Raw genomic sequence first — 21,066 nt, 5'->3', positions numbered from 1 at the left:
AAACAACACAAATGGAAACATGCCAGCCCTATACTTTAAAACCCCACCATCCATTGCTCCAGTGCTCTTAGCAAGTTCAGCTCCTTAGCCTGGGCCGGCCTCTGTGTTCTGCTGTCCTCATCTGTCTACCACCTTTTAACTTTCTGGTTCCTGGAATTCACCCGTGTTGTACTCTCATTGCTTAACTATCCCCCCGCCCGCCCCCCACCCCCCACCCCCCACCCTTACATCCCTGGAGAAAAAGGACTGGAGCTCAATAACGTTTGTTAGAAGAACTGTTGAAAAGCAAGAGTGGTTTATTACTGGACGCAGTTATAGACAGGAATTGTGAAATCTTTCCCTGGGCTTCTTTCAAAACTGGATGAATTCTCATTGTGCTCTCATAACATTTCTATCAGGGTACTTCATCATCTTTAAGTGTCACTGTCGGTTTTTGTTTCTGTAATTCTCTCCCAGCTCACTACATGGTCTAGTGTGAATGGGTGAAAGAGCTGAGCAAAACAGTTCTTCAGCTGCCGACCTAAATGACTAACTTCATGACCTCTCAAGGTCTCTCCTCCGAGCTCCACGCAACTCCGGTTCCGGCATTCGGGAGGGGTGGCCCAGACTCCCGAGGGGTTGCGGACACCGCGAGTCCTGGGCGGGCAAGCTGTGTGGTTGCCGCGGCCTGAGCCCTCCTCCCCGGCCCTCCCCTAGCTCTCCGGAGAAAGGAGGGGATGGAGACGCCGGAGAAACGAGGGCTTGGAGAGCCGCGAAAATTTTACTTCGGGTAGAACCCCCTAGGGGAACGCGGCCGAGAACCTGGGGCTTCTCCCCGCGCCGGGCCTACAGGTGCCGCCTCCCTGCCCCCCTGCCCCCCTCCTCAGCCGGCCGGGGCCTCCTTCCCACCTTCCCTCCTTTTCCCCACTCGGAATAAACAGCCTGCAGTTCCCGCAGTTGCAGCGCGAGACTCGAAACGCGCGCCGGGAGCGAGCCCCGGAGGGGGCGGGCGGCGCGGACCGGGAGCCGGGCCGGGCGGGACACGGCAGCTCGCGCCGCTCCCCCCGCTCTCCCCGCGCTCCGGCGCCGGGCCCGGGTAGGGGCGGCGCGAGACGGGCCTGGCGGCCCGGCCTCCTTCCCCCTCCCTCCGGCCCGGCCGGGGGCGGGAGCGGAGGGGCGAGGCGCGGCCCCACTCGGCGGCACCCCCTCCCCGGGCAGGCGCGGGCGGAGCCGGGCCCGCCTCAGCCGGCAGCGGCGGGAGTAGCGCCGCGCTGCGCCGCACCGCGGGCAGCGAGCTCCGCATTCGAACCTCCCTCGCAAAGACAGTCTCCGCCCCACAATGCACCGCGGCGGGCAGCCTTTGAAAAAGCGGCGCGGCTCGTTCAAGATGGCGGAGCTCGACCAGTTGCCTGACGAGAGTGAGTAGCACCTCAAAGCACCCCCACTCTTCCCGCCGTCCGCCTGCCCCCGGGTTGCATCCGGCCGGGACGGGCGGCCGTGCCCTCTGCCGGGCAAGTGGGCTGACTGCCAGCCCCGCTGTGGTCCCCTAGTCCTTCCACCCCGGTGTTGCCGCCGCGTCGCCGCCTTTGTTATGGTGTCTGTGTATTGGTTTGTGGGGTTGTGTGAGAGCCAGGGCCGGAAACCGAAAGCCCGGGGGCCCAGCCCGGGCGGGGCGGAGGCGGTGGCTGTTCCCCTGGCCCGGCTCGGGCCCCCGGCCGCGGTGGGGGAAGAGCGGCCGCTGGCCGCGGGGGCTGTCCTCCCCGCCTGCACCGCTCGCCCGGCGCGGAGAGACGCCTGGCGGGGTTATGTAACTCGCTTTCGGGGGCCGGGAAGGGCTCGGGCTGGGGAGGGGGTGGTCACAGCTCTCCTTCTTGTCCCGGCCTCTGATCCTGTCCTGTCACAGTTCCTGCCGCTGCAGGCACTTGTGATCATCACTGCCCTCCCCTCCCTCCTCCGGTGTGTCCACCCCTGGAAGCATTTCCGTGTCAAAGGGCTGACCCCTTCCCCTGGGACCACAGGTGGCTGTGGACCTTTCCAGAGATAATCCAGACTGGGTACACAAGTGTTCAGGCAGCCCCCATCCCGCAGACTTTCTTCTCTGCGTATGTGTCTTAGGAATCACGGGGGTACCTTTACTCATGGATGTGACCATCATCACAGGCATATTCAGTACTCTTCCTGACACCCACCCTGTGCGTTGCCTCCTTTAACCACGTTTATTCATCCTGCCATCTCAGACGTGGATGCTCACTTGTGTTTAGTAAGTAAAAGCACTAATTCTGTAGTTTAAGCACAATAGAACTTAATTTTGTAATTTACAATATTGTATCGATATAAAGTATACAAGATAAAGGCATATCTTTCAGTTAATTACAGATGGGTCCTGATGCACACTCACTATTCAGTTTATGTATATGTATCATTTGTGAGAGCTTTTAGTGTAATAGAAACAACTGTTAAATTTATCTGTGCAAGACACTTTTAAAGTGAGAACTGAATACAGCCAATTCTGTTTTCCTTGTGGGGTCGTATATTCTTAATGTGCTATAAAGTTGAAAGTTCAAGTTGCCGAACTGGTGAAAAGTTGTATTAAGAGAGTTTGTGTTTTAAATTTGGTCTAGACCAGCGCGGAATTCCAGTAGAACATTCTCAGTGATGGAAATGTTCTGTTTTGCGATGTCCAGTAGCGTAGCCACTTAGCCATATGTGGCTATGGAACTCTTCAGATGTGGCTAGAGTGACTTTTAAATTTCATTTGATTTTTGTTAATTTAAGTTTAAATAGTCATGTGTGTCTAGCGGCTACTGTATTGGATAAGGCACAGCCGTAGACCACCAATGAATTTTATTGTTTCTTATTTGGAGAATACAGTCGATTGTGATTTAGGATGCTCCTAAATAAAGGTGGGCCTACTAAACACAATGTGCTCGTCATCTGGAAGTCCTTGCTCTCTGTGTCGTAAAGATGTTTTATCACCTCTTGGAAGTCCCACCCACTAGATAACTGTCATTTAGAATATTTGCTCATTATCATTAAACATTTATTGAGGATTTACTCCAGTTCTTTGCAGAGACTTGGGACTCATACTAGGGTTCAAATTACAGCTACACTCTCAAGCTATATAAGATAATCATTTATATTGCTTTGTGACATCTCTGGTACACTAGGGTGTGTGTGGGCGTGCACCTTAGCTTGTGCGATACATGTCTTGTTTAGCTTGACCACAGCTGGTTGAAAGCAGGGATTGCTTTACCTGGTTTGTCACACAGTGCCATAAATCAGGTATATATGAATGCTTAATTTATATGGAACTGAATGTAGGGTAAGAGGCATGGTTAATGAAACTGCAGCAGAAGTGATTTCAGTTTGATACTAGAAGTAGCGATGTGTTTCTTTGCCAGTTTTAGTCAAGGGGGCTAGTTTGTAAGTTATCCAATAGCCAGTATAACATTATCAATAATAAGAGCTACTATTTATTTAGTACTAACTATGAACCAGGTGCTGTGCAAAGCATATTGTATACATTTGCTCATTTAATCCTCATTCCAGTTGAGGTAAGTACTCTTACTGATGAGGTAGCTGAGGCTCTCTTCAGCCCAGATCTTTCCTCTGGGCTTCTGTGCTTAATATCTCTTGCCCATTTCACATCTTCTCTCAGATGCCTCAGAGGCCCCTCAGACTTAATGGGTTCAAGATCTACCTCATAATCCTACTGCAGTACAGAGATACTTCCAGTGGTTCCGGTCGTAATGAATGGCTCCGCTGTGCAGTCGGCTAAAACCTAGATAGAGGTTGTCTTCCACACTTCCCATAATTAAGCCTTTACTAAATCTTGTAACTTTTACCTTCTAAATGTCTCTCGGTTTTACCTACTTCTCACCTTCATCCTGGTCCAAGCTGTCACCATCTCTTCTGCATTAATCGCTTCAGCCTCCCATCAATCCACCACCCCAGCCCTCCCCCGCAACCTACACACAGCCAGAGTGATCCTTTCAGAATGTATGTATGTCATCCTATTGCTGAAAACACTTTACTAACTACAGGACTCTTTGTGGTCTGGCCATTCCCCACCTCTCCAGCTACATTTTGTACCACTCTTCCTCTCATTCTATCCCTTTGAACTAAATTGGACCTTTTTCATTCCCTATACTCACTAGGCTTTCTTTTTTGCACATGCTGTTCTCTCTACCTGGAATGCTCTTCCTTCTTCTCACTTCCGGTTAAGTTCTACTTATCCTTTAGATCCCATTTTAAACTTCTGTCCTCCCTGACAAATAATGCATCTTCTTATTAAATCTTTTCATACCACTGTGTAATTTCTTAGTGGCAGCTGTCACAGTTGCAGCTTTACGTTTGTTACTGTGATTGTTTGGTTAGCTTTGGTTAGAAGCCCCACCAGAGAAGGTGCCATTTCTGTTTTTCTTCATGCTTGCGTTCCAGTTCCATGCATGACAGCTGGCTTACTTCTCTGTTCTTTTTTCATAACCACCCTTCTCTTGCCAGTGACTTCCCAAACATAATGCCCCCACCCTTCCTTGAATATTCTAAATGTTCTACGTCGGGGCTTTTTTACCTGCTGTTTCTACCAGCCTGACGCGTTGCTTTGCCCCCCTGTCCTCTCATGGCTAGTCCTTTTCACATGTTACCTCCTCAGAGAAGCCTTCCCTACCCGCCCTGTGTAAAGTTAGTTACTCCGCACGCTGCGATCCCTTGGTTATTTCCTTTACAGCGGCTGCCACCAGTGTAGCTGTCATTTTATATACTTGTTTATTGTATGTCTCCTCCCACTACAGTGTAAACTTCCCTGAGAACAGAGGCGTTGTCTAGCTTTTCCTTCAATTAACCCCAGTCCCTAGAATAGTGCTGTGGCAGGTATTCAGTGAATATATGTTGAAAGAATGAACATACGCAGTTAAAGCAGGAGTCTAACTTAATTGAATTCACCTGCCTGTAAAATACATGTTCTTAACCTAATCTTTTTTTTTTTGATTGATCAAAGTAATACTAACAATAAGCATGGTCTGAAAATTAGTCATGTACTATGTGCATTTTTCTCTAAGCACTTTTACATATAGTAACTCATTTAATCCCCGTTTTACAAAAGAAGAATAAGTAGCACAGAGAGGTTGAGTAACTTGCTTAAGATAACACAGTAAGACAGTGGCAGAGCCAAGATTCAAACACAGCTAGTCTCCATCTGTGTTCTTAACCACTATGCTATACTATCTCTCAAGAAGGGAAGAAGGTTAAAGGTGGTAGGTCAGAGTCTGCAAGATACAGTCCCTGCCTTCTTGGAGCAGGAATGAATATCCTTACAACTCACACCTCTTCCTTCAGATCTCTGCTCAAATATCACGTTTCAGAGAAGCTAATCATGAGCACCTTATAGAGAAATAGTCTTCCCTCCACCAACTCCCACCCCACATTCCCTATCCTTATTATCCTGCTTTATTTTTTTTCCAGTAGTGCCTACCATCCCGTGATATGTGTGTGTGTGTGTGTGTTTGTGTTTCCCCCTTGCTAGAATGTAAATTCCAGGAGAGCATCAGGAGCATCGGCTTTGTCTGTTTTGCATGCTGTCAGTATCCCCAGTGACTAGAGCAGGGGCCAGGATGCAGTCAGCACTCTACACATATTCACTGAATGAATGAATGGTTACCACTTTTTCTCAAATGCACCATGTTTTTCTTGGTAGCTACACTGACACGTCGTGCCCTGTCTGCTACTGCTGCTTTCCCAGTTGTGTTGTATTTTTTGAAGTTTCTTAGCAAGGCTTTATGGCCTCTCTCCCCCACTTTTCCCCTTACAACTTTACTGCCTTTGGTCATTAAACTTCACTTTGCCATACAGAAGCTGTTAACGTGTCCTGTTAACCATTCTCCACATCTAGGCAGGAGAGTAGGGGGAAAGTAAGAGTGGCTTTGATGTTGGTGGGTTGTCCGACAAGCCTCTCATACTGCCTTGCAGAGAAGTCAGTTGAGGTTTAGAGATCTGAGATACATAAAAATGTTTCATAGCCAGAACCATGATACTTTATCTGTTACTTCTCATTTAAAGTCTGTTGTCCATTTATGTGAGTTGTAAATCATTGCTGCTTTTGTTAAAAACCAAGGAGAATTAATTTGTCTTCTCTGATTCTTGTACTTAGTTCATGTTCTTCTATCTTACTTTATCCCTGAGGTCATCTTTTATTTATTTATTTTTGTGTTTTGTGTAATGTCATAATGGACTGGCTCCTTATAGATGTTGACAGGCATTTTTAACAAGCCACTTACAAATCTGTCTTTTCTCAATATAAGTAAAAGGCTAACCTTTCAAATAACATCACTACTGCCTAGTCTTAGATTATATTTTTTTAAACATAAACGGATGTCAGAGTAACTGAGATGAGAAATAGCTGGTTTTAAAATAAAACAAATTTAAAAATGAGGAATGACAAGAAATAATAATTTGACTATAGGAAAAGAAAAAAAGGTGTTCTAAACAGCTTTTTAAATTTAAAGAGGGAGATTTTGCTCATTAATAATTATGTGAATAATTTCTATTTTGGAGCATAGAAAGGTTTTTTTCCCCTGTTAATTTGTTTTCTTTTATTGAGATATAATTAACATAAAACATTGTATTAGTTTTAGGTGTACAGCATAATGATTTGATATTTGTATATATTGTAAAACAGTTGCCACAGTAAGTTTAGTTACTTACTAACTACTAATCACCACACAGTTACATTTTACTAATCACCACACAGTTACAATTTTTTTTTCTTGTAATGAAAACTTTTAAGATCTATTCTTTTAGCAACTTTCAAATATATAATACAGTATTGTTAACTGTAGTTATCATGCTTTACATTACATCCCCAGAACTTATTTATCTTATAACTGGAAGTCTGTACCTTTTGACCCCCTTCACCTATTTTGCCTATCCACCCCCCCTGCCTCTGACAGCCACCAATTTGTTCTCTGTATCTGTGAGTTTGGTGGGGGTTTTTTGTTTTATTAATTTAAAAAAATTTATTATTATTATTATTTTTTGGCCACGCCACGCAGCTTGTGGGATCTTGGTTCCCGACCAGGGATTGAACCCAGGCCCTCGGCAGTGAAAGTGTGGAGTTCTAACCATTGGACTGCCAGGGAATTCCCTTTCATTGCTTTTTTTTAAGATGTCACATGTAAGTGAGAGAGATCATACTTCATTATTTTTCAAATGACTTGAACTTCTTTGCAGTATAGTTATCCAACTCTGAGATTTTCAATTTACTGCTCCCCCTCTCTCATGAAAACTTCTTTCCCTATCAATTCTCCTACTTCCCCTCACCTATAGATCCTATCCTTTATTTACACCAGAACCTGTAGCCCAGTGTTTCTCGAAATGGGCCTGAGGGGTACCTGCAACAGAATCCCCTGAGGGCCTTTATTAATCATACGGTTTCTGCATGTCTGAGGAGCTTCCTGGTTATTCTAATATGCACTAATGTTTTAGTCAGTGAACCCCTCCAGCTCCCTAATCCAGCTTGGATCTTTAAGTGGTGCACATACCTGCATTCTAGACTTCCAAGGGACTTATTGTCTGCTATGACAGTCCCTGGATCATTTCCATTTTCTGTTTTCTCCACTCTATTACCACTTCTGATCTTTGCCTCAATAAATGTCAATTCCCTTTCTCTTTTCCTTCTCCAGCACACTTCTGGGTGAGGATCCAAAATCACTTCTGTCCCTACTCTTCCTCTTACCTCTCTTTCTACATTTTTCTCTCTTGGGAAGGTCTCCAGTTCTCACAACTTCAAACAAGACTCCCAGATATCTCCAGTTCTTCCTTACATTGTCTGAGTTTTGGTCAATAGCTTGAATTGTCTACTAGTTATTTCTAATTGCACATTCCACTGTCACTTCAACATTGCTAAAACTAAATGTATCACTTTTAACCCTAAACCAAGTTCTTTTTCTCTCACTTTGATTCTGAAGTAATACTGATTTGTTTTCATTGCAGGCTCTTCAGCGAAAGCCCTTGTCAGTTTAAAAGGTAAGAATCATAGCATGATTCTTTTAGGTATGACACAAACTAGGAATTTATTTCATTAAATTTATTTGGATATAGTATTTCTCTTTTCTTTCTAAGTTATGATTTATTATAGCTTTTAAATATTGGTTTTCACTGGTGATAATAAGTTCATATGGGGAATTGGCCCTTGGTTTTCTCCCCCTAGAATTATTGATTAAAGAAGTTTCTAAGTAAACGTTCCAGACATTTCTTACTAGAGTTAAATCATTTATTAAACAACTGGGCTAAGCTGTATTTTTACATAATTGTTTGTTTTTTGAGAATCTTGTCTTCTAAGTAGTAATGCAAGTCTCTTGAAATAAAAGAATGATAGTATTTTTTTCTGAGAAAAAGTTAGACATGTTCCTTGGTCTTGCTGTTTCTTTGTGTAAGTACGTTAGACCTATCCTCTTAATATAATTTATTTTGAAATTTTACCTCTTGAGCAAGATTCTACTGGGTGAGTAAATTTGGAACCAATGTAGATCTTCTCAAAGATTCATTAGTACTTTCAGTTTTTAAAGCTACTGTATTATACTTTGGATTGGTGATCTACCAAATTAAGTCCTTCTGGCTTGAGAACACTTATCTTCCAGGATTACCCTAATTTATTTGCCTAGCAGGATCAACCCCATCCCATCTCTTTTCTTTTGTACTTATTAAAATATATGTCTGAAAAAGTATTCCACTAATTTTTTTCTCCCAATATTAAAGCCATTTCTCTTTTTAAGAAAATACATAGAAGTGATATAAATTTTTTATAGAAAAATTAGAAAATGCTTTCAGGTAATTAGAAGGAAATAAAAATAACTATCTTGTGTATATTCATCCCAGTTTTCTATATCTCTCTCTAAATAAACATATCCTTTTTGTAAACATTAAACTCACCTTCTTTATTTTCATAACACACTTAATTGGTTACTTGATCGGATTTTTTCTGGTTGCATACAACTCTGAAGACGTTTCTTTGAATTAAGGAAAAATAACCCACATATTTCATTTTTTTATATCAAAGGTTTTGCACATTGAAACAGAAATATGCTCTAAATTCAAGGTTAAAGGAGCTTTTCCCATTTTCCCTTGCCTGCTTTCAGTCAGATTGTACTGAGGTAGTTCTTGGCAAATAAGAATAGAGGAATTATTGAAAACCAAAATGAAATAAGCCACACATGTTTTAATATGAAAATGTAATACTTTCAAGTAGCATTGCCTTGTCAAATTATTTACAGAGTTTGACAAAAAAATACAGAAAATTTTTTTTCATTTGTAATAAACTAAAATTATTATGGTCAGTATATTTTTTCCATATTCGTAAATATTTCAGATATATTGCTGTTATTAAAAAGGCCATGTTTATAGTATGAAATCCTTTGAACTAAACTTAAATATCATTAATAATTATTTATTACAGAGGGAAGCTTATCTAACACATGGACTGAAAAGTACAGCTCTTTACAAAAAACACCTGTTTGGAAAGGCAGGAATACAGGCTCTGCTGTGGAAATGGTAAGGAATTAGTTTTTCTTACTCTTTAGACTATGATAGCTAAATTGTCTGTATTATTGTCATGTGCACATTCTTAAAGCACTATAAAAATTTTCCAAGGGTTTTCCCCAACTCCAAGTATTTGTGTCATTAACTGTCATTGAACAGTATTTGATCATGTCTAGATAAATAATCTATAGCCTGTGATAATCTATTCATCATTAAGCATTTGTTAAGTAATTGTAGTTTCTTTAAATAGACAAACCCAAAAAACTCCAACAACCCGAAATCTTACTTTTAATAGATTTTTAATAATTTAATAGATTTTTTTTAATAAAAAGATTGTACCTGGCTCTGGTCCTACAAAAAGATATATAAATAAGTGGTAGGATACTGAAATCTTGTGTAAGTCAAGCATAAATGCATTTAGGGGTGGGAAGTAGAGATGAGCATATAATTGGCGTGACTAACAATTTTCGGGGCCTCTCTTCCTCCCCTGCCCAGCCAGGTAGCCAGGAAATTTTAGGGGTCAATCATGAAACAAGCCTGGAGCTAGGTTAGACAGTAGCTGTCAGTAGCCTGGGCAGCTGGCCACAGTGAGCATACAGGACTCTCCACGCTGTTATCATTTCTGTCACCATCACTCTCTTCCTCCTCTCTGCCCATGGTCAGAGGAAGGGAGCAGGGTAGAAGGGACTTCCTGTCAGGGCTCTGCAGTGTTGAGACTCTCAGTGGGTTTAATTTCACTGGTCCATACCTCTAGCCTTGACCCAGTTGGATGCTTCCCATATGTTGCTAGCCTGCTGCACCTGCTTCAGTTCTAAGTAGGCATGGAACTGTCTTGAATGGTGGGAGAAGGATTTGAAAAATGATGTGGGTGCTATTGGGATATTATTTCTGTTGTTCTTCCCTATTAAGCCTCTGAACCTAGGATGGACTGTAAAATTTTTCATATTATAAATCCTTAAGTGTGTGATATACTTTGGATACTTAAAATTTTTTAGTTCTACATGCACTTATCAAGTATCTGTTATAGGTATCTTGTATTTTTATTTGCAAATGGAAATTTGTCAACAGTTTTTGACAGCAGATCTAGTATAATATTATATACATTTAGATTTACTCTCTAAAGTGATCTAGTAACTTTGTCCCAACCCAGCCCTATCCAATAGACCTATCAGGTGAAACACCCAACTGGTTGGTATTAATCCAAGCGCCAACATAATGAGAACTAGAATTTCCAGAGCTTAATTTTCCTATCTTCAACATTCAAGACTGCCAGTGTACTATACGAAGAAGACTTGGGTTCTAGTTTTAATTAACAGCTAGGTGTTTCGTTTCTAAACAAATTACGTACATATGTATCTTTCTACTTTCTAAAATCTGAAGTTATTTGTGTGCTTTTTATTACCCATTCTTCATCCTTCAATACTGCTGATAATTCAGAGTTAGCTGTATTTTCCAAGTATAGAATTGTGTTTTGGAACAAAAATGGCAGGTGTTTGGCCTTTTCATTAAATAAAAAAATTTCTATCATAGCCTTTCAGAAATTCAAAACGAAGTCGGCTCTTTTCTGATGAAGATGACAGACAAATAAATACAAGGTCACCTAAGAGAAATCAGAGGGTGGCAATGGTTCCACAGGTATGTGTGTGCTAAAATTTTGTTTCATTGAACAGAAGTGAGCAATCGCTCAGTATAATAAAGTTTATATTTATTGTTCTATGACATTTTGAGTAACAGGTTCTTTAAATCAGTATTTCAGCTCAGCTCCTGTTTTAGTTACCTAAAAAAGGACATTATTTTATTGATGGGCTTTAAGCCAGCGTAGAAAGCCAGTCCTCAGTCTTACAAATGCACACTCTTCTTTTTTTTTTTTTTTTGGCCGCACCACAAGGCATGCGGGATTTTAGTTCCCCAGGGATTGAACCAGGATTTTGTGCCCCCTACAGTGGAAACACGGAGTCCTAACCACTGGATCGCCAGGGAATTCCCATGCACACCCTTTTTTTTAAGCATGGAGATAGTGGACATTCAGCAAATGGATTTGGCAAATTGGAATCAGCTTGGCGTTTGCATGGAAATCAGAGGGGAAAACTCATTTTACTTTGTCATTGAGTGAAGTATGTTGAAGACTTCCTTTATCCAAAAGAGGAAAATATAGAGCATGAAATCATATCTCCTTTTTCATTTTTGACACATCTTTTAAAGAAAAATTATAATGGACATGTAAGAATCAAAGGAATGAATGAAAATTAGATAAGGAAATATTAACTTTAAGAATACAATAATTTTCTCCTATGAAATGTATAATTTTTGATATAGTTATTTCCTACTTCCCATTCTTTTTTTTTCAAAAGTGTTATAACATTTTCCAGTAGGATGTATCACAGTAGAGGTAATTTTCTCAACCAAGGATTTGGCATCAAATTAATTAAAGGTATTACCAGCAATATGCCCTACCAAAAAAAACCACAAAAAACCAAAGAACTTTTACATACCTTTATAATCATTTCAAATAGTAAAATATGTTCGTTCTCTGTAAAATGAGCAAAAATATATGAACTTTTTAACATCAGGGACAAGTATGCATAAGCATCTAAAATTCAATTTAAAAATTTGACCCAGTTGAAACTAATACACAGTGTGCATTGCTTGGCTCAGTAGATGTCAGGTACAAGATTGAATGAATACAAGAATAGTCAACAACTATTTCTTGTATTGATTTTAGAAGAGCTGTGTTATTAGGATAATTTGGATCCTTTAACTCTGTTTAGATTTTTTAAATTTCCAGAGGTGTGGATTTTTTTTTCAGTTCTTTTTTTTCCCTCCAACTATTTACTAGGAAAATTTTCAAACATACAGAAAACTCTGGTCTTTGTGACTATGAAACTATCCTGCCGTAAGTCTATCCAAAGCCCTCCTTCCCAGGCGCATATCATTCCTTCTGGGACTATTTCACAAAGGCCTTTCTACTTGTGAGCAATACAGAACAAATATAACATAGGACAGACATGATATGAGACTTCTTGAACTATGTGAAAAAATTTTATATCCTCTGAGTTTTCTCTTTTCTAGTCTTAACATGCCTAGTTCTTTCAGTCTTCACATGCCTAGTTCTTTCAGTCTTCATTTACATGATATGTGTTGTTCCCTTACTTTCCTAGTCACAGCCTCAAATCTGGTGTATTCTATCTGTGTGTTTGTTTAAAGAGCACTATTCAGAGCTGGAAAATTATTAAAAACCAACGTTTATTCAGTACTTAGTATGTGCCAGATCCTGTTCTAAGCACTTCATATGTATTACTTTGATTTAATCTTCAAACCCCCCATGAGTTAGGTTACTATTATCTTATTTCCCATTTTCAGGTGAGAAAACAGACACAGAGAAGTATCTTTTTTTTTTTTTTTTTTAATTTATTTATTTTTGGCTGCACTGGGTCTTCGTTGCTGTGTGCGGGCTTTCTCTAGTTGCGGCGAGCGGGGGCTACTCTTCGTTGCAGTGTGCAGGCTTCTCATTGCGGTGGCTTCTGTTGTGGCAGAGCGTGGGCTCTAGGCCCGCGGGCTTCAGTAGTTGTAGCACGTGGGCTCAGTGGTTGTGGCTCTCGGGCTCTAGAGCACAGGCTCAGTAGTCGTGGTGCACGGACTTAGTTGCTCCACGGCATGTGGGATCTTCCCGGGCCAGGGCTCGAACCCATGTCACCTGCATTGGCAGGTGGATTCTTAACCACTGCGCCACCAGGGAAGTCCACAGAGAAGTATCTTGTTCAAGATCACAAAGCTAATAAGTGAAAGCCGATGCTAAATGGCAGGCAGCCTGTCTTCACAGCTCTACTTTTTTGTTGTAGCTTTATTGAGATACAGTTAATATAGCATACAATTTACCTATTTAAAGCATACAATTCCGTCGTTTTAATATATGCACAGAGGTGTGCAACTATCACCACAACCAATTTTAGGACATTTTCATCATCTCAAAAAAAATCAGTAGCAGTCACTCTCCATTTTCCATTTGTTGAATAAACCCTTAGAAGTGTAATTGCTACAAGGGTATTTACACTTAAACTTTGGAAGATACTACCTAATAATCTATTTATAAAAGTTGTAATAATTTATATTTCCACTAACAGATTGAATATATTTCCTCATACTCAACAGAGAAATCTTTAATACAGTTTTGTATGCAATGAGCCACCAATACCCTATTTTAGAATTTGGGTCAATAACTCAGTAGAAATAAAAATAGCACTCTTTCTGATAATAATACTTTATAATAATTTGATTATTATTTATGCTAAATAACTCATGACATATAATTTTTTTTTACATTAAAAAGTTAATTTTCTAAGTACAATGTGGTATCCTGAATTGGATTCTGGGACAGAAAAAGGACATTAATGGAAAAACTGGAGAAATCCAAATGAAGTCTGTGGTTTAGTTAATAGCATTATACGAATGTTAATTTCTTAGTTTTGACAGACCATGGTTTTATAAGATGTTAACATTAGGGAAAGCTGGATGAAGGGCATATGGAACCTCTGTATTATCTTTGCAACTTTTCTATAAATCTACAATTTTTCCTAAGTAAAGTTTTATACTAAAAAATAAAAAGTTAATTTTGACCTTCACCTACCCTCCAGATCTGCTTCCCTCTTCCACTGGTAACCAACCACTGTAGTTTGATTATCCTTTTAGATCTTTTTAATACTTCTAAACCTTTATATATGTATTCATAGAAAATATATGGTATTGTTTTGTGTATGTAGTTTTAAAATTACATTTATAGTATTATTTTCATGATACTGTATCAGGCATCATTCTGTAATTTATTTTTTCACTCAAAAGTGTTTTTTTTTTGTTTTGTTTTGGTTTGGTTTGTTTGTTCTTTTGGGTTTATTTGCCTCGTGGCTTGCAGGGGTCTTAGTTTCCTGACCAGGGATCAAACCCGGGCCCCCTGCAGTGGAATCAAAAGTCTGTTTTTGAGATCTGGCCATGCTGACTGATTTAGTTAGACAGGATTCAATATTTCATTTCTTTTTACTGTTTTGTAGTAGTCAATCTTATACCATAATTTATTTATAAATTCTCCGATTTTATGGGCATTCAAGTGGTTTCTAAGTTTTCATTATTACAAACAATGCTGTAGTGAACATCCCAAACATACTTGTATAAATTTGCAAGTGTTTATCTAGGGCAGATGGCTAAAATGTGGAATTGCTGGATCACAGGATATGCACATTTAAAGTTTTTAAAGTAGTGCCAAATTGTTCTCCAAAGAAATTGCACTGGCTTATACTTTCAACCAGTAATATGTCACAGTGCCTATTTTACCTAATGCTTGTTAACTCAGTGTATAACCAAACATCTAGATTTTTGCTAATCTCATAACAGCATCTCACTTGTTTTAGTTGGCATGTCATTTATGAGTGACGGTGAGATACTTTTCATATATGTTTACAAACTTTCTTTCCTTAGCTCTAAACTGTTTGTCTTTCTCCTGTTTTTTATTAGATTGTTGGTCATTTTCTTATTAGTTTGTAAGAATTTTATATATATTAAGAATATTAGCCCTTTGGCTGTTCATACTGGTTATAATTTTTTTCACAGTTTGTAGTTTGTCTTTTGCTTTGTTTCTATATTTTTCACCATAGAGGACTGAAAAAATTCTAAGGGTCAGATATAGCTCTGTTTCCTTTTAATGACTTTTTGATTTTATGATTAGAAAGACCTTCCCTAGTCTAACATTTATAGTTTTAGAATTCTCTCTATATTTCTTATTTCATTTTTTAAAAAAATGTTTAAATCTTCAATCCATCTGGAATTTATTTTGCAGTAAGGAATGAGGTAAGACTGCAACCGAATTTTTTTCCTAGAGGACTACTTAGTTGTCCTGGGTAACATTTACTGAACAATCCATCTTTTATACATTGGTTTATAATGCTGCTGCATGACAAGCTATATTCATGTATATATTTGGGATTATTTCTAGACTTTTTTTTTTTTTAAAGAATTCAAATGTGGAAGACCAAGTTACTTTCTTTTTATTCTTTAATTTGTTTTTTGTTTTCTTATAGCTGCGTTGGGTCTTCATTGCTGCACGCAGGCTTTTTCTAGTTGTGGCGAGTGGGGGCTACTCTTCGTTTTGGTGTGTGGGCTTCTCATTGCGGTGGCTTGTTGCAGAGCACGGGCTTCAGTAGTTGTGGTACTTGGGCCCTAGAGCGCGAGGGCTTCAGTAGTTGCGGCGCGTGGGCTCAGTAGTTGTGGCATGGGCTTAGTTGCTCTGTGGCATGTGGGATCTTCCCGGACCAGGGATCGAACCCATGTTCCCTGCATTGGCAGGTGGATTCTTAACCACTGCGCCACCAGGGAAACCCCTATTTCTAGACTTTCTGTCTCTTTATATCTAACATGTCTCTACATGTGCTTATGTCAACTTTTTTTTTTTTAATTTATTTTTTGGCCGCGTTGGGTCTTCGTTGCTGCACATGGGCTTTCTCTAGTTGTGGTGAGCGGGGGCTACTCTTCGTTGCGGCACGTGGGCTTCTCATTGTGGTAGCTTCTCTTGTTGCGGAGCACGGGCTCTAGGGCACACGGGCTTCAGTAGTTGTGGCACACAGGCTCAGTAGTTGTGGCTCATGGGCTCTAGAGCACAGGTTCAATAGTTGTGGTGCACGGGCTTAGTTGCTCTGCGGCATGTGGGATCTTCCCGGACCAGGGATTGAACCCATGTCCCCTGCATTGGCAGGAGGATTCTTAACCACTGCGCCACCAGGGAAGTCCCTCAAATTGTTTTAATGTGACTTTATATTGTGTTTTAATCTCTGATATAACATTATTACTTATCCTTTTTTAAGATTTTCTTAAGTATACTTGCACATTTATTTTTCCATATGAACTTTAGAATCAACTTGACTAGGAAAAAAATTCTGTTGGGATTTTCATTGATGTTGAACTAATATTATAAATTAATTTTGGGGTTATGACGTGTAACATTGGTACTACCCATCCAAGAACTGGTTGTAGTTCTACTTATTCAAGCCTTAATACCCCTTAGTAGACTTTAAAATTTTTTTCCATGTCAATCTTGCACATTTCTTAGGTATATTCCTAGGTGTTTAATACTTTTTGTTCTTGTTGTTTTTGTTGTCATAAACAGGATATTTCTTCTGTTTGATTGTCTAATTTGTTCTCATTGATATATAGAAAAGATAATGATTTAGTTATTTATTTATCTATCTATTTATTTATTTATTTTTGGCTGCGTTGGGTCTTTGTTGCTGCGCATGGGCTTTCTCTAGTGGCGGCGAGCAGGGGCTACTCTGCGTTGTGGTGTGCAGGCTTCTCATTGCAGTGGCTTCTCTTGTTGTGGAGCATGGGCTCTAGGTGCGCAGGTTTCAGTAGTTGTGACACTCGGGCTCAGTAGTTGTGGCTCACGGGCTCTAGAGCGCAGGCTCAGTAGTTGTGGTGCACTGGCATAGTTGCTCTGCAGCATGTGGGATCTTCCTGGAGCAGGGTTCGAACCCGTGTCGCCTACATTGGCAGGTGGATTCTTAACCACTGCACCACCAGGGACGTCCCGATAATGTTTTTTTTTTTTTTTTCAGTTTATTTTCCATTATATTGAAAACTTAAAGTACCGTTGTAGCATCTCTTGTCATCATCAGTGGAAACAAGCCCTTTGATGTACTCTTGCAGGGAGTATACATGACTAATATCCCTTTTGAGGCAGTTTATCTCCTCTTTTGCTTCTTCAGGATCTGGGCTTTAGGGGTTCTGTGGGGCTGATGTTTGTGTAATGACCTTGATATTTCCTGTGTCCTTGGGCCTCTGGTCAGTCTCCTTCAGGCATTGATAATTTGATTTCGTGGCTGTAGGTAGGAGGCCTCAGTTCCTTGCCACATGGATCTCTCCTTAGGGCTGCTTGAGTGTCCTCATGACATGGCAGCTGGCTTACCCCAGGATGAATGATCTGGCACAAGGTGGCCATCCCTGGTTTCACATCAACATGATCTCAGGCACAAACCTCCTTGTTTTTCCGTTTTGTCTTTAAGTTACTTGTTGAAACAACTGGCCCGCGGTCCCAAGGACTGTGGCGGCTTCGGCTGGTGGGGCCCCTCCAGAGCTGGCAGCCTCAGTGAGTCTGCCCTCCCCTCGGGCTCTGGGGCAGTTCAGTTGATAATGATTTTTTTTAAATAGAGATTTTTGTATAACAACTTTGTTTTCTCCCACTTTATTAATTTCTCTTATTCCTTTTAATGGTTATAGTTGATTTTCTTGAGTTTTCTGGAGGAGTCATATCACCTGCAAATAATGGTAATTTTGTCTTCTCCTTTACAATTTTATTCCTTTTGTTTAACTGGCTAATTCCATCAAAGCAGTGTCAAAAATAGGGGTTTAATCAACATCTTTGTCATATTCCTCACTTTAATGAGAATGTTTTTAGAATTTTAACATTGAATATGATACTGACCTTTCTTTTTTAAAAAATTAATTAATTTATTTATTTATTTTATTTTTGGCTGCGTTGGGTCTTCGTTGCTGCACGCAGGCTTTCTCTAGTTGTGGCGAGCAGTGGCTACTCTTCTTTGCAGCGTGCAGGCTTCTCATTGTGGTGGCTTCTCTCGTTGTGGAGCATGGGCTCTAGGCGCACGGGCTTCAGTAGTTGTGGCACGTGGGCTAAGTAGTTGTGGTTCGTGGGCTCTAGAGTGCAGGCTCAGTAGTTGTGGCGCATGGGCTTAGTTGCTCCGTGGCATGTGGGATCTTCCCGGGCCAGGGCTTGAACCCTTGAACCCTTGAACCTTTGAACCCTTGGCCCCTGCATTAGCAGGCGGATTCTTAACCACTGTGCCACCAGGGAAGTCCGATACTGACATTTCGATTGGAATGGGGAGGAATGTGTTTTGAAGGTTAAAGTGTTCATCTGTTTTTATTTTCTTGGTCAGTATTGCTAAAGGTTTGTCAATTTTGTTGATTTTTTTCAAAGAACTTTTGGTTTTATTGATTTTACTCTATTGGTTTTCTATTTTTTCTTTCTATTATTTATGCTCTAATTTTTATTATTTTCTTCCTCTGTTTGCTTTGAGTTTTCTTCTTTCTCTAGTTTCTTAAGGTGGAAGGATAAGTTATTTATTTGAAATTTTTCCTTTTTTAAATATAAGCATTTACCCAATGAATTAAATTTCCCTTCAAGTACTTCTTTAGCTGTATCATTGAACTTTTGGTATATCATGTTTTTTTAGTCATTTTGTCTACTTTTATTCCATTAAGAGTTTTTTTTTTAATGGATATTGAATTTTATCAAGTGTTCTTAGCATCAGTGGAGGTGATCATATGATTTTTATTGTTTGATTTATTAATAATGGCAGATTACATTAATAGTTTTCTAATACTGGCCCATCCTTGTATTCTTGACATGAATGAATTCCACTTGGTTGTGTTGTATTCTTTTGATGTTCTGATGGTGTTTTTTAAGCTTTTTAAAAAAGGAAATGTAATTGACATATAATATTATATTGAGGTATACATGGTGATTTCAATATCTGTATATATTGTGAAATGATCATCACAGTAAGTCTACTATAGTTAACATCCATTACCATAGTTACAAAAATATTTTTCTTGTAATGAGAACTTTAAAAATTTATTCTCATAGCAACTTTCAGGTATACAGTATGGTATTGTCACCGTTCTGTACATTACATCCTCATGACTTATTTATTTTATAACTGGAGGTTTGTATCTTTTGACCTTTTTTTATCCATTTCATTTGCCCCCCTACCCCTGTCTTTGGCAACCACCAGTCTGTTCTCTGTACCTACTGAGTTGGGTTTTTTGTGGGGAGGGAGGTAATGTTTTTTTAGGTCACACATATAAGTAAAATTATATGGTGTTTGTCTTTCTCTGTCTGACTTATTTCACTTAGCATAATGTCCTCAAGGCCTATCCATGTTGTCAAAAATGGCAAGATTTCCTTCTTTTTTATGGCTGAATAATATTCTATATATATATATATATATATACACACACGACATTTTCTTCATTCATTTGTCAGTGGATGCATAGGTTGTTTCCATGTCTTGGCTATTGTAAATAATACTGCAACAAACATGGGGCTGCATGTATCTTTTGGAGATAGTTCATTTCCTTTCGATAAACACCCAGAGTTAGAATTGCTGGATTATGTGGTACTTCTGTTTTTAATTTTTTGAGGAACCTCCATACTGTTTTGCATACTGGCTGCACCGATTTACATTTCCAGCAACAGTTCACAGGGTTCTCTTTTCTCCACATGCTCTCCAACACTTGTTATTTCTTGGCTTTTTGATAATAGCCATTCTAACAGGTGTGAGGTTATATCTCACTGTGCCATTTGTCTGATGATTAGTGACGTTGAGCACCTTTTCATGTACCTGTTAGCCATTTGTGTCTTCTTTGGGAAAATGTCTATTCAGCATCTCTGTCCATTTTTTAATCAGGTTGTCTTTTTGTTGTTGAGTTCTATGAGTTTCTTACATACTTTGGGTATTAATTTCTTATCAGATATATGATTTGCAAACATTTTCTCTCGTTCTGTAGGCTGCCTTTTCATTTTGTTGATTGTTTCTTTTGCGGTGCAGAAGCTTTTTAGTTTGATATAGTCCCACTTGTTGATTGTTGCTTCTGTTGCCTTTGCTTTTGGTGTCATCTCCAAAAAATCATTGCCAAGACCAGTGTCAAGGAGATTTTTCCCTATGTTTTCTTCTAGGAATTTTATGGTTTCAAGTCTTACATGTATGGCTTTAATCCATTTTGAGTTAATTTTTATGAGTGGTGTAAGACAGGAAGCCCATTTTATTCTTTTGCATGTGAAAACCATTTCCCAACACCATTTATCGAAGAGACTGTCTTTTCCTCATTGAGTATTCTTGGTTACCTTGTCAAATATCAGTTGACCATATATGCATGTATTTATTTCTGGGCTCAATTCTGTTCCATTGCTCTAATGTGTCTGTTTTTATACTAGTCCCATCGTGTTTTGATTACTGTAGCTTTGTAATATAGTTTATAATCAGGGAGCATGATGCCTCCAGCTTTGTTCTTTTTTCTCAAGGTTACTTTGGCTATTCAGGTTTTCTTGTAGTTTCATAACAGTTTTAGTATTGCTTGTTCTATTTCTGTGAAAAATGCCATTGAAATTTTAATAGGGATTGCATTGAATCTGTAGATTGCTTTGGGTATTATGGACATTTTAACAATACTCTTCCAATCCATGAGTACAAAACATCTTTCCAAACATTTCTAAAGTTCATACAAATGAGTGATATTTTCTGCAGGTTCTTTCTCTCGCTCTCACTCTGTCTCTCACAATAGTGTCAGAGTCCTTACTGGTCTTTTCTGGCCCAAGAGCTCTAGAAATATTTTTCACAAGTATCTTCTTCTGCATACCTAAATTGAAATTACACTGTAGTGCAAACATGGCGGGGGCAAATATTTCACCCTCCTTGTCAAAATATGTTATGAAATTGGAGGCTTTAACTTTGTAAGAAATAATCAGAATGTATATTTGTTAAATAATAACAAAAA

General features: G+C 39.6%; 1 protein-coding gene across 4 annotated transcripts in view; it reads left to right on the top strand.

Annotated features, from left to right (window-relative positions):
- Positions 1 to 246: 246 nt before the first annotated feature.
- LIN9 (lin-9 DREAM MuvB core complex component) overlaps positions 247 to 21,066 on the top strand; it is a 103,301-nt gene continuing 82,481 nt past the window's right edge. The window contains exons 1-5 of one of the 4 annotated variants that reach the window (XM_082426856.1): positions 248 to 831; positions 2,095 to 2,239; positions 7,969 to 8,001; positions 9,431 to 9,525; positions 11,044 to 11,148. In XM_082426856.1, coding sequence (XP_082282982.1) covers positions 9,523 to 9,525; positions 11,044 to 11,148 — 108 coding nt within the window. In that variant the 5' untranslated portion in view covers positions 248 to 831; positions 2,095 to 2,239; positions 7,969 to 8,001; positions 9,431 to 9,522. Of the gene's footprint in view, positions 1,398 to 2,094; positions 2,240 to 7,968; positions 8,002 to 9,430; positions 9,526 to 11,043; positions 11,149 to 21,066 lie in introns of all 4 variants that reach the window. The other 3 variants (XM_082426855.1, XM_082426857.1, XM_082426854.1) reach the window with 3 other exon arrangements.

Source organism: Balaenoptera physalus (genome assembly GCF_965194825.1).
Source record: "Balaenoptera physalus genome assembly, chromosome: 1".
Lineage (NCBI taxonomy): Eukaryota > Metazoa > Chordata > Mammalia > Artiodactyla > Balaenopteridae > Balaenoptera > Balaenoptera physalus.
The sequence above is the reverse complement of the archived record's forward strand: the minus strand, read 5'-3'. Positions and strand labels throughout refer to the sequence as shown.